General features: G+C 39.6%; 1 protein-coding gene across 8 annotated transcripts; it reads right to left on the bottom strand.

Annotated features, from left to right (window-relative positions):
- Positions 1 to 636: 636 nt before the first annotated feature.
- LOC103978293 (BTB/POZ domain-containing protein At5g47800-like) lies at positions 637 to 8,755 on the bottom strand. 8 transcript variants are annotated; one of them, XM_009394033.3, is made up of 7 exons: positions 8,287 to 8,755; positions 3,303 to 3,393; positions 2,983 to 3,143; positions 2,704 to 2,773; positions 2,162 to 2,566; positions 1,358 to 2,095; positions 637 to 1,270 (listed from the first exon to the last, which is right to left on the bottom strand). In XM_009394033.3, the coding sequence occupies exons 5-7, from the start codon at positions 2,357 to 2,359 to the stop codon at positions 857 to 859; spliced, it is 1,350 nt and encodes a 449-aa protein (XP_009392308.2). In that variant the 5' UTR covers positions 2,360 to 2,566; positions 2,704 to 2,773; positions 2,983 to 3,143; positions 3,303 to 3,393; positions 8,287 to 8,755; the 3' UTR covers positions 637 to 856. The 8 variants fall into 8 exon arrangements, with proteins under 8 accessions (XP_009392308.2, XP_064955456.1, XP_064955455.1 ...); XM_065099384.1 differs by having other exon boundaries at positions 3,303 to 3,372; XM_065099383.1 differs by lacking the exon at positions 3,303 to 3,393 and having other exon boundaries at positions 8,287 to 8,386; positions 8,465 to 8,755.
- Between the last annotated feature and the right edge of the window lie 5,334 nt (positions 8,756 to 14,089).

The raw sequence follows: 14,089 nt of genomic DNA, 5'->3' as shown, positions 1-14,089 counted from the left end.
GTTTTTCAAGAAAAGGGCCTCTTACACAATTGACAAAGGTTATATTCAGATGTGTTATTTGGTGGATGTGGAAGGAAAGATATAGCAGAATCTTTAAGTGTCAACACACAAACAATGCTCAGCTCTTGACAAAGATTATTAGAGACTCAAGATCATGTATGGAGAACAATCTCAAAATGGAGCACCTTACACGAAGAGAAAAAGATATTTTTATCAAATTCAATTTTACTATTAGCTAAACATCTTGGGCATAATGTTAAAAGCTATACCCACAGGAAATCTTGACATATCTAGACTTTAAATTTTATTTATTTACCACAGTTAAGAGTTATAGTCTACAGCATGTGTAGTCATAACTACCGCATGAGTACTCTACGAGTTACCTAGCTTCGTCTATAACTTGTATAGACAAAGCTATTTATAGAAACTTTACACAAAATCAATTTACTTTTACTTATAAAAAAAATAATACAATTAATATGTAACCCTCACGATTGAATCAATTTCTTAATGTAGCGTAGATTCTTTTGTTTCTAAAAAAAAATATATAACCTTATTTATGTGTTTTATATAGCTTAGATGGACCTAATTGTTTTATTGCTTCTGTTACCATTATTGTTCTATAGGAGATAGATATGGAGCATCAATCAACCAGTAAAGTAATCACACCCACCAATGAAGGATGTCGGAGATCTGTATCCAAAGGTTAAAAAAAAATCATGAACACCATTTCAAATATCAATAAATGATAACTCAGAGAGAGAGAGAGAGAGAGGAGGGTGGCGTTGGGGTGGCGCTGTTGGGGGCGCGGCCATACCAATCACATTCTTTATCCTTTTTCAATTTGGTGTGCTCCTTACTTGGTTTTGTTGTCGCACTTGTCCCCGAGTCCTTCAGCCTTCTTCTTCCTCTCATCCTTTGCAATCTTGGGTTCAGATGGTGATGGTGCCACCGTTGTGTTGTCTGTTCTTGCACCCATAGCAGGTTCTTCACGTCGATGCCCTCCTTCCAATCCATGCCTAAACCTTCTTGCCTCATCCTGAGCTGCCATGGCGTCTGAAAACTCATTCAAGGTTGAGATTGCAGGAGCTCCTTTGCTACCGCCAGCTCCGCCAACTCTCTCTTGCTCAATGAACAGGAGCTGCACTATGGTGCGCAAAGGCAGCTGGTCGTTGGCTATAGCGTTTGCTCGTGCTTCAGGTGACAGTTTCCGGCAGTCGATCAACCTGCAGAGCCTCTTCCTCTCTGCCTTGCTCAACTCTGCGTGCTCCTAAATCAATATATACGGAGTTCAAGTTCAATAATAACCACGATGAAAGATCGATCTCTACTTTTGCTTTTGCATAATGTAGCTTACCTTGAGGTAAGTATCAATAGCTTGATACAGCCCATCGTGCTCCTCCCGTGCCATTTCAGGCAACGACTCTGCTAGTTCAATGAACTTTGAGACTGGTAAAGTACTATCGCTTGCAATGATCTGCAGGTAGTCGTCGTAGATCCTCCCCACCTTGGTCATGGACATGATCATCCTCTCGGTCTCTTCTCGAGGCATATGTCGGCGAAATTGCAACAGGAAACTCTCGAGGACCGCCGCCACCGTGCTGATATCATGAGACCGGGGATCGGTAGTTGATGGAATTAGCAGATCACTTGCAGTGGTTTCATCCAGTTGGCGACCTGATCGTCTTATAAGCTCAGCTTTGGTAGACGTAGAGGCGCCGACATAACAAGCAATCTTGAGAAGCCGGAACAAGAAACTGGCTGACACTGATCCTGGCTCAGTCGGGATCATGCTAACAATGGCCTCGAGCACCCGTTGGTGCTTGTTTAGGATGTCATCAGTTCGAGCTGAGGAGCTCTGAGCTTGTTCTTGGAACTCCAGTGGGCTCGGGAGGTGTTTGAATGCGTAGACATGGAGCGCTTCTCCGATGAGTGCTGGCGGGAACTTCTTGGTGGATCGGATGGTGGAAATGATCGACCGGAAGATATCGAGGTCGAGCTCAGATACATCCTCCGTCCACCAGTCCTTGGGGGCTGCACTGCGTTGCTGCTTCTTCGTGTAGCCTGGCCTTGTGTAGCTATAGGACCATGCGACCTGGAGAAGAGAACCGTGACCATGAAGCACAAGAGAACTGCTAGATGCAGAATTCAGAACGCAAACCTGCGAGGGGTGGATGAGTATCTTCTCAATGACCGAGTTCATGCACGGCTGCATTCTTCGATGGTCATCCGACCACCCAGAGTGTCTCCAAAGGGACTGGAGCGTCATGATCGAGTCCTTCCACCCTAGGAGGATGCATGACTCGAAGAACAGATCGAGCTTTGCGATGAAGTTTCCTTTGGCAACCGACTCGGTCATCCGTAGGAACTTGGCTGCAGAGATTGCTGCCACAAAGTTATGAGCACTGAGATTGATGGTGATTCCATAGCAGAACTTGGCGCAGAGTTCAAAAGCTTCTTCCCCTCCCGGGATATCGTGAAGAGCTATCGGAATTGGCTGGCCAGTTTCGTTGTCGGCGTTGGAACAGAGGCGTTGTATGAGGCCGCACTTTAGTAGGAGCGGAAACTACAGTTAAAATGCCCTGAAATCAAAAGCTTTGCACTAATTGGAGCCTGAAGGCATGTACTATTTACCATGACGTATAAATCTATCTGCATGTCTGGGCATGCGTAAGACATACACACACAGAGCTGGGAGTGTACCTTGTGCAAGAGGTATTTAGTGTTATTGACATGAATAATGAGGTCTGTTGGTACATCTGACAACACTGACCTGCAAAAAAAATGTTGGGAACTTCATGAGAACTTAAAATTGCAAATCTGATCAGCTATAAGGAACTACTGTTTGTAACATTCTGATCAAAGCTTTGCTCAAAAGATCCCAGCAAAACTTCTAGCTGAAGGTCAGCAACAACATTCTGACCAAGTTTTACTTGGAAAGAACTATTCCTTGTCATTTTTGTTAGTCTGCAATGTCAACACCTTCATATACACCTTACAGCTTCTTCTGTGTAAAATGTGTCTGGCTTTGTTCCCAGTTTCATGTACTTCATACTTGCTGTGGTTCTTCCCTTCCACCAATGGCATGCATGAGATCTTCTTCTCCTCTTGATCAGCGATTTCGTCTTCCCTCAAACTCTAACCTGCATGAAATAAAGACTTCGGGTCACATCTCAAGATGAATGCTTGTTTTGCTTGCTCGGCAGGTAGAAAACGAGCTATATAACTCGACATCTGACATTAAGCAACAGAGTTTGCAAACATATGGTGGAGGAAGAAGAAGTAGTGGAGAAGAGGATCACATGTAGTTCTGTTGAGGTAGAATTGATTGCCAGATCTCACATCTTATATATCTGCACTCCTTTCTGGTTTCTGATACCCATTAATGAAATGCTGCTTAGAAGAGACACAAAAATTTACTCCTAAAGAACCAGTTTTAACGTTTGTGCTACTTTTAATATAGGTGGAGGTCTACAGCAGAAAGTCACTAAATTAGCGAGGTACGATTTATGACATATTACTCTGAGGACAATAGCATAGGCATCAAAATGTGTGTTAGGTCTAATTTATGCGTCCTGTTTGTTTGTCAGAAATGGAAGCTGAAGACATGAAGTTATTTTTATATTCAAAGTCCAATGTATTCATGTATTTTTCCTGCTGAGAAAGAATAGTATCCGATCTTTGCGATTCATTTGTTGCCAAAACGCAGAGAACATGAAATTCATAAAAGAGAGTAAAGCTGGAAGCCATAGCCTGCCAAAAAATTCATGAAAACGAGGAAGTCATAATTTTTACTGTTAGAGCTAGCCCTAAAAAATTTACCAAAGGTTAATTTTGACAACACAATAAAGATAATAAAGCGAAAAAGATAAAAGCGACAAGAACACCAGATTTACGTAGTTCGGTCAATTGACTTTGACCTACATCCACGGACGAAAGAGAAGTAAATCACTACTATAAAAGGGACAATTACAAATGCCTTAGGAAGATGTTCCTAGGACATAAAACTCCGAAAATTACTGAACAAGAAAAACCTAAAGCAACCAATTAGGTTTTCTTGTGGTGCTACTTGTGATGCCTCTGACTTCAAAGCCCAGACCCCTATTTATAGTTCCAATAGGAGATAACAAGCTTGATTTTCCCAATGTGGGACTATGGGACTTGCCAAACTAATAAATCTCCACCTTGGCATGTCCCAACAAAACTTGCTCCACCTTCTTCATAAAAGCCCCAATGGGCAATCACCAATAATAAACACCAACCAAGTCCAAGCACTGCTTGAACTTATAAACTAGAAGAGGCTTCGTAAACATATCAGCTGGATTGTCCTTCGTATGAATTTTCTGAACAAGGACCTTTCCCTCAACAATGATATCCCATTTGCATCCAACAATTTTCTTACCCGAAGGTGGCTTCACAAGATCCCAAGTTCTATTCTGATGGAGAGATTTTATTTCTTCATTCATCGCAATCAACCACTTAGCGGAATTATCATAAGAAATTGTATCTAAGTAGGAAGTAGGCTCACCAACTTCACTTGTTTCTTCTGCAACATCCAAAGCATATGCAACCAAATTTGCATATCTTTGTGGTGGTTGAATATCTCTTCATGGTCTATCCTTGGCTATGGAATATTGCTCTTTCTCTAGATCATCTGCGTCAGTAGACTCGGGAACACCTACTGACATTCTTTGAGTAAAAGAGTTTGACTTAAAAGAATCTGAACTACCAATCTCAAGCTCCACCTACTTCTGCGTACTATCATTTGTACAACTAGTAGAATCTTCTTTAGAAGATAACATAGATAATTCATCAAAAGTAACATCTCTACTGATTACAAATTTTGGGGATTTGGGATCAGAACACCATAATCTGTATCCTTTCACCCTAGAAGCATACCTAAGGAAAATACACTTTTTAGCTCGAGGCTCTAATTTTCCTTCATTTACATGCATATATGCTGGACACCCAAAAATTTTTAAATCAGAGTAATCAGCAAGAGTACCTGACCAAACTTCCTCCGGAGTTTTAAAGTTAAGTGCAACAGAAGGAGCACGGTTGACAACGTAATAGGCCATATTAATTGCCTCTGCTCAAAAGTCCTTTGTCAACCCTGCATTTGAGATCATACACCTTGCTCTCTCCAAGAGTATTTTGTTCATATGTTCGGCTACATCATTTTGCTGAGGCATCATCCTAATAGTGCGATGCCGAATGATTCCTTTATTTTTGTAGAATTCATTAAAGCCACATTCACAAAATTTCATGTCATTATCTATTCGAAGCCACTTAATCCGTTTACTTATTTGTTTCTCAATCAAAGCCTTCCATTATTTAAAGGTTAGAAAAACATCATTTTTATGCTTCAGAAAATAAACCCAAACTTTTTTGGAATAATCGTCAATGAAAGTCAACATATACCTAGCACCACCCGTAGATTGAACATGAGCTGAACCCTAAAGGTCTGAATGAATATAGTCAAGAGTACCTTTTGTTTTGTAAACTGTTGGAGAATTGAAGCTGACTCTTTTCTGCTTTCCAAAAATGTAGTGTTCACAAAAATCCAGTGGCCCAATACTTTGTCCACAAAGTAGACCCCTTTTGCTCAATATGCTCAAACCTTTTTCGCTCATATGACTCAAACGCATATGCCATAATTTGGTGATGTCAGAATCAGACAATGATGATGACGAGACTGCAACTGAGCCTGTGACAGTAGTTTCCTACAGAATATATAAGCTACCAGACCTACAAGCTTTCATAACAACAAGAGCACTTCTAGAAATTTTCATAACTCTACCTTCAGTTATGTATTTACACCCAAGGGCCTCTAGAGTGCCTAAAGAGATGAGATTCTTTTTTAAATCAGGAACATATCTAACATTAGTGAGCGTCCTCACAATACCATCATGCATTTTAATTCAGATTGTTCCTCTACCAACAATATCACATGCTGCATTATTGCCCATCAAAACAATTCCACCATTACAAGATTCATATGTGGAAAACAAATTCCTATTGGGACACATGTGATAAGAACAATCCGAATCTAAAATCCATTCATTTTTAGACATCGTCCTGTCATCAGTAGCAAAGAAAATATTTTCAACATTCTCATCAGATGCTACACTAGCTTCAGTGGACTCAGTAGTTTTCTCAACAAGTTTTCCCTTTTACTTTAATTTATTTTTTAATTTAAAGCAATCAGTCTTAATGTGCCCCATTTTATGACAATATTTGTATTCCAAATTTCTATGTCTGGATTTAGATCTAGATTTAGATCTACTACTGTCAAATTCTCTTTTATCCATTCTCCCCCTAACAACCAGACCTTCAGCCTGATTTCCTCTACTTTCCCTAGTGATATTCATGTCTATCTGCTGTTTCTTTTCCAGAAATCAAAGTATCACAGAAATGCTTAAAAGATTGGGGAAGAGAACACAAGAGTAATAGGGCCTTATCCTCGTCATCAATTTTTGCATTTATATTCTCCATTGTCCTCTTCATGTACAAGGCTTCTCCATTGTTCTCTTCATGTACAAGGCTTTAAGCTTGTCCCACATGCTCTTAGTCGTAGTCTCCGTAGCTACCTCCCGTAGAATGATGCTTGATCGGGCCTTCTTATCCATTGTTGCAAGATCTTCCTTTGATGTATCATCTGGAATGTTCTCAACTCCCTGTAGTGCCAAATCAACTCCATCTTGAACCAGAATGGTCTCTATCTTGAGTTACCACATGCCAAAGTTGACATTTCTATTGAATTTCTCACCATATTTACATGGTTCGGTCAATTGACTTTGACCTACATCCACGGACGAAAGAGGAGTAAATCATTACTATAAAAGGGACAATTACAAATGCCTTAAGAAGATGTTCCTAGGCCATAAAACACTGAAAATTACTGAACAAGAAAAACCTAAAGCAACCAATTAGGTTTTCTTGTGGTGCTACTTGTGATGCCCCTGACTTCAAAACCGAGACCCTTATTTATAGTTCCAATAGAAGATAACAAACCTGATTTTCCCGATGTGGGACTATGAGACTTGCCAAACTAACATATATCATGTTGGCCATATCAGTGGCAAAGTCTAGCTATTTGAACCCCATTATATGGGACTTTTTTAGGGAGACAACATCCAAGGATTAGGATTTCTGAGGACCTCAGGATCCCCATAGAACTGGCCTTTCTTTTAGTCCTCTCACATCTTTTCTTTGGATTGCAGGGCCTACAGAAAGAATCAAGAACATACAATAACCTAAAGCAACCGTCTCTTATCAAAACCTTTCATTCACCAAGTTCCAACAATAAAAGTTCAGCTGGAAAGTACAACCATATCAGCTCAAGCCACACAGTTTCAGCACATATAAAAAGGAGGAGAGTGTGAACTAGTCCTAGATGCTAATCGAGGAACAGGGAGCACCGCCTCCAGCCAATTATTGTCCTCTGCACTTTGGATGGAGTAAGTAGTTCATGACTTCAACTTCCATCCACCAAGATCTCATCTAACTTTTCTGGGCCACTAGTCCTTAATGTGCAGCAGCATTTTTGTTTAATGGATATTAAGCCAATGAGCTCATGATAACATGCATTTCGGTGGCAGTTCATCATGGACGAGCCTAGATGCCTTAGGTTTCTGCCTTCTCCTCCACTGGAAAGTTTTGGATGTACAGAGATGCAGTTTTGGGGGTTACAATTTCAATAAACAAGAATTACTGAACATGATCTATTGCTTGAAATGAAAAAAAAAGGTTCATACTGAACTGTTGCAAAATATTGGATGTATAGAAAAATAGCAGTTTTTTTGGAGTATAAAAATGATACAGAAGAAGTAACGGACATTGGAAGAAGCAGAGCAAAGTGATGCTTATTACGAACATGAAGATCAATTTTTTTTCTATGGGAAAGGAAGAAAAGACACTAGAAAATTCTTGAAAACATTGCTGGTGATGATGCTGTTGGTATATATACTTCACTCATATCTACCACTTATTTTTAAAGGTAATCAATCTATCAAAAGAATTAGCAATTCAGTGGTGAAGGGGCCTGAATTTTATGCTCAAAAGAACATAATTACTCTAAGATTGGAGAATCAGGCTGAGGTAGGTTTAGCACAAGACAGAGTAACAACCACATGGATGACAAGAATCGGAAAGCTGCCACTGAAGTGCTGCAAGAACTCACAGCTGCATGGCTCAGTTGCCTCTCACTAATGTTGTGCCAGCATCAGCAACAACATATCAATATAGCAATTGTGCAACATGAAGCATGTTAGTAATCAAACATACCAGTGTTAGGAAACCAATAATGGATTCGCATGGCATGCTTCTCACTGGAGAGAGAGAAGCAGCTCTTGGGACCTGTGTGTCGTGTGTCCGAATAGCTCCGCTAAAGAACAGAGAAATAGGTGATGATAATACATAAGAGTTCTGGAAGTGAAGAGCTTTCCTTTTGTCAGAACCACACCTGTGAGAGTGTCAACATATCATGGACATTTTAGAGAGAGAGAGAGAGAGAGAGAGAGAGAGAGAGAGATGGACTGGATTTGGGGTTAATGTTTGGTGTCTCAACGAGCTCATTCTCAAGAATAGAGACTAGCTTTGGGTTTTATGTTTGGTGTGCTGCCAGCGGAGAAATTTCCTTTCTTTTGTCACAACCACAACTTGCATAGATTCCTTTCAATTGAGTTGAGATGTCAATATGTCATGGACTTGAGAGAGAGAGAGAGAGAGAGAGAGAGTAGGTGGGATGTGGGGACTGAAGAGTACTGCCAAAGAAGAGATCCCCTCAATTCCCAAGATATGCCCCATATATATATATATATATATATATACTTTTCAGATCTTGCTTGGCATGTAATTACCACGGGATAAGTTTTGGCTGCTGTAGTCAACCCAGTAATGCAGCATCTGCAATCCACAACACGATGGTCAGCTGCTTGAAGCAGCAAAAGCAGGATCTGGTGGCCATGGTTGCATCACTGACATGACACAGCAGCATCATGGTTTTGTTGAAGCAGCAAAATAGCAGGGCACCTTGTGGCCTCTGTTCCATCATTGGAACGAGCTACATCGAGATGTCACCACATTTAGCAAGCGTTTTATTGTGGCAGGAGGCCACAAACCATGTAGTGATGTGAATGATCAGCTCATTGAAGGAGGCCCCCCTGCCTTGGGTGCTCCATGATTGAAGCCTGGTAGTGGGAGCTACTCCATAAAGGGGTGGAAGAAGGAAGATCCACGTGAACGCTTTGCCACGGTCTTCTCCCTCCCACTAACTAGGTACATACTGTGTGCATTCTGCTCTCTCTCGGTCTCTCTCTGTCTCTCTCTCATCCTGATCTCGCTGTCGAGCATGTGCCGCCCACCGCACCACTCATTCCTCCAGCACGCCTCTATTGCTCGACCACAAGGAGGTACCCGTGATTCCTCTGCTTGAGGTTGTCTGCTGGCTCGTACCATCTCACTTCACCTTGTCTGCACTGAACCACCAGTTAGTGCCTCCCTTATCGTCTGCATTCCCACTTGGTAGCAGCTCATCATGCTCATGTGATCAGCTCCTTCATGGGCAGCCAACTCAGTCCTGTTAGAGCTTGCATCTTGGTTTATGGGATCATAAATGATCATGTATACTGTTCTTTAACATGTTCTTTTCCAGGGATAAGTCAGATTGATGCCATTGGTTCCCGTACAGTTGGAAGCATTGAGGGCAGCCATTGAAGCTTGGGAGAAATGCTGAGATACGGTGGTAGAACAGGCATGCATGACAGGCAAATACTTGGCGTTCAAGTGGATGACGCTTCCTGCCAATGTGATGTTGTCACATGAACACCCACTTAGAACAGGTGGAAGTCATCTTTGAGGAGAAAATTGCTTCCAGTTACCTAATTGTACTGCTGATTAAAGTTTTTTGGGTCCAAAAGTTTCCTCGTTGCTTAACTGAAGTGGAGTGGGTGCAGGGTCAGCTCAATCTATACTGCTGCAAGCAGGGTTTCTTGGCATGATAGTTCCGGATGGTTGGAGATGAAAGTTTTCTTTTTTTAATTCTTGAAAGGAATTAAGATTTATAAATGAATTATATATATATATATATATATATATATAAGGATTGGATTATTCTATAAATAATTCATATATTGATATAAAGAAAAATAAAAGGTAGAGAAATATTTTTGGAGTTATATGAGAATGTATATACAATGAAATTTGTATTGATACAAGTAAGGAGTATTGAACTATCTTGTGACGATTTTTCCGAGTTTATATTTTCTTGGGTTTTTCTCTAATAGAAATCTCTTCTCTCCTCTTCTAGGATCTTTATTTATTGTTCTAGGACATTACCCAATAGTTTTTTTTTTATAAGTAAAAGTAAATTGACTTTGTGTAAAGTTTCTACAAATAGTTTTGTTTATACAAGTTATAGACGAAGCTAGGTAACTCGTAGAGTACTCATGCGGTAGTTATGACTACACATGCTGTAGACTATAACTCTTAACTGTGGCCAACAAATAAAATTTATAGTCCAGATATGCCAAGATTTTCTGTGGGTATAGCTTTTAATATCATGCCCAAGATCTTTAGCTAATAGCAAAATTGAATTTGATAAAAATATCTTTTTCTAATTGTGTAAGGTACTCCATTTTGAGATCATTCTCCATACATGATCTTGAGTCTCTAATAATCTCTATCAAGAGTTGAGCTTTGTTTGTGTGTTGACACTCAAAGATTCTGCAACATCTTTCCTTCCACATCTACCAAATAGCGCATCTGAATATAACCTTTGTCAATTGTGTAAGAGACCCTTTTCTTGAAAAACATTGCATGAGGTCACCTAATTCTTAATGCAAGTTTGGATGTGGCATTCTATTGAGTTCGAATCGCTGGAGAATCTCTTTCCATATTAATTTAATATAGTCACAAGCAAAATAGAGATGGTACATTACCCAATAGTTGTTAGGATTGGTGAATATTTGGAAGTCATATGTAGATTCAGATTAATTGGATGAGTCCTAACCAGATTCAAACTCATTGATGGATTATAATTAAGATTTAGACTAGTGATTCAAGTAGAAAGATATGTCCTTAGTGAACTAGAAATTATTCCTATAAATACATTGTGTATCTCATGATTTTGATGAAAATGAACAAATATTGATGAAGACACTTTGGGTACTATTGAAATATTCTATAGTAGATTTAGAAAGGACTAAGAAAAAAATTTTCCAATATGTATAAGAGAGTAAACAAGAGATTATTATATGTTTTTTTATATAATAAAAATTTAGTCTTTTTTCCCATGGATCTAGACATGGAATGTCTAACTATTTAGATGTGTTGACTTTTTAGTATGTTATTTAGTTGTTGATGTTGGAATTTATTTTTATTTAAAAAAAATTTTTCCAACAAAAAACGCAGAAGTTCTACTTATTTGTAACCACCATGTCTTACTGATAGCCTTCTCTCCTTGTTGCCACTGTGACCAGATCATGTCAATTACTTTGATGGCAGCAAAAGTATATGAGAGAGATGGACGGCGAAGGGGAAGGTAGGGCTAGTTGAAACGTAGAACAAACTCCTCCATCGAAATGATCAAAGAAGAAGATGTGATGTCATATACATCTCTTCCTTTGATTTCGTAAGGTTGTCCCTAATTAATTCAGACAAGCCGGAGCCAACTACACACTCAAATGGTTTGAGTGAGAAGAATTCCTGCGGTGTCTCTCTCATAAGGTTGTCTCGATTGAACGGGTATGGCAATATTAGATCATAAGAATTCAGAAGTTATAATATTTGAAACCAGTATTGTTACTGTTATGACACTAAGAGCGAAGGAGGGGTGAATTAAGAGCGAAGGAGGGGTGAATTAGTATTTTCATAAATTTATAATTTTAAAAATTTATTTGATGAAAATCGATATCGAAAGTATATTTGATTTTGAGTATGAATAAGTGTAATAAATAATTAAATTAGAAAGCAATAGCAATGAAGAGCATAAAGAAAATACACATAAAATTTATAGTGGTTTGGTCGTCACGACCTATGTCTACTTATGATTTCTCCTCCGTCGAAGTTATCGGTTTTTACTAATGATCTTCTTTCAATTGGCAAAGATCAACCAATTTTTTCTTTTCACATGTTTAGGAGAGAACCTTTACAAATCTCACACCTCCCTTAGAATGAGCTCTAAACTTTAAAGAGGAGAAGGAGAACACTCAATTCTTTCCAAGTGTTTACAACTTAGAATCATAAGCCCTTTCGTTCACTTTTCTTACTATCTCAACTAAGAATGAGTGGGGTATTTATATAAAAAAATATTAAAAAAATAAGATTAGCTTATTAAAAAAGATTTGATAACTCAAATATAAATGAAAGTTTGGAAATGACATACAATTAATTTATTTTATGGTGGGGAATTTATAGACTCTAAATAGATTAAAAAATAAAGCCATAAAGTCTTATCCCTGGGTTTTTAGGGTACTAGTAGTACTACCATCAGTGTTGGGCTGTACCACACTACCTACAACACTAAGAACTGACGGTACCACTACCTAGTTTGGTCGGTACTACTACCTAACACCCTAGAAGAGCATGTACTAGTGGTACTATCACCAATCTAGGAAGTACCACCGTCAGTCTAGGCAATACTATCGCTTGACACTAGTAGTACCACTATATAGTCTTTTAGAAAACGTATACTTATACGTTCTAGCTCATAGGCAATTCCACCACCTAGTTGTTAGAACTCTTGCAGATTCTAAACTTGAGGTTGATCTCTTTAGGGGATCGACCTCCTTGGAACTCTATAGGGGTTGCTCCCTCCAAGTTACCGCTCAAAGGCTACAGAAAAGATTCATCTATTACTTATGAAAAGAGAAGGAATACATAGTTATTTATAGGGCTTCTAAACCCTAACTCCTAATAGGACTCCTACTTAAGACTCTTACTTCTAACCAACTCCTAATAGGACTCTTACTCAAGACTCTTATTCCCTTACAACTCCTAATTCTTCTCTAAGAAAAAACCTCCTACATGAACGTCCCTCTCAATTAGGACTCTCCTAGCTAGAGTCTTAACAGAATGTCCCTCTCAATTAGGACTCTCCTAGCTAGAGTCCTAACAGACCTGCCCTCTTCAAATCAGCCTTGTCCTCAAGGCTGAGATTCCATGAACTTAGGGAACCGGGTCTTCAGCTCCTTATATGGTTCCCATGTGGCGTCTTCAAGTGGTAGATTATTCCAATGCACTAGTACTTCAGTAGAGGGATGTCGGCGACGCATCACGATCCTGCGATCGAGGATGGCTTGTGGTTGGGCTTGAATAATTCCATCCTCAGTTGTGTTGGGCAGTTGGATCTGGGGTGACTCGTGTTCTCCCAACTTAGGCTTTAGGCATGATATGTGGAAGACAGGGTGAATTTTGGCATTCTCAAGTAATTTAAGTATATACGCCATGGCTTCAATACGCTCTGTGATCTGATAGGGCCCATAAAAACGTGGGGATAGCTTCATGGAGGCTCGAGTGTTGATAAAGAGTTGCTTGTATGGTTGTAGGCGAAGATAAACCCCATCTCCCACTGAAAATTCTCTTTCACTTCGTCGTGTGTCGGCTTGCTGCTTCATTCTGGCTTGAGCGGTAGAGAGATTATTTTTTAACAGTTGTAAAAGTTTGTCCCTATCAATTAATTCTTGGTCAACCTGATCTACCTTGGCCGAGCCAATTACATACTTTGGAATCACAAGGGCTGGTCGACCATACAATGCTTCATAAAGGGCATAATTTGTAGATAAATGATATGTAGTATTATACCACCATTCGGCCCAGGGAAGCCATTTCGCCCACTCTTTTGGTCGGTCGCTAGCGAAACATCGGAGATACGTCTCTAAGCACCTATTTACCACCTCTGTTTGGTCGTTAGTTTGTGGATGATACGTTGTGCTCATCTTGAGTTTGGTGCCTTGTAACTGAAATAACTCGGTCCAAAATTTACTAGTGAAGATCCTGTCACGATCACTTACGATGGACCTTGGCATCCCATGCAGTTTAACAATATTTTCTATGAAAATCTGGGTAATACTAGCAGTAGTGTAGGGAT

This window comes from Musa acuminata, chromosome BXJ2-3 (genome assembly GCF_036884655.1).
Source record: "Musa acuminata AAA Group cultivar baxijiao chromosome BXJ2-3, Cavendish_Baxijiao_AAA, whole genome shotgun sequence".
NCBI classification, from domain to species: Eukaryota; Viridiplantae; Streptophyta; class Magnoliopsida; order Zingiberales; family Musaceae; genus Musa; species Musa acuminata.
This window is presented reverse-complemented; position numbering and strand designations above follow the sequence as displayed.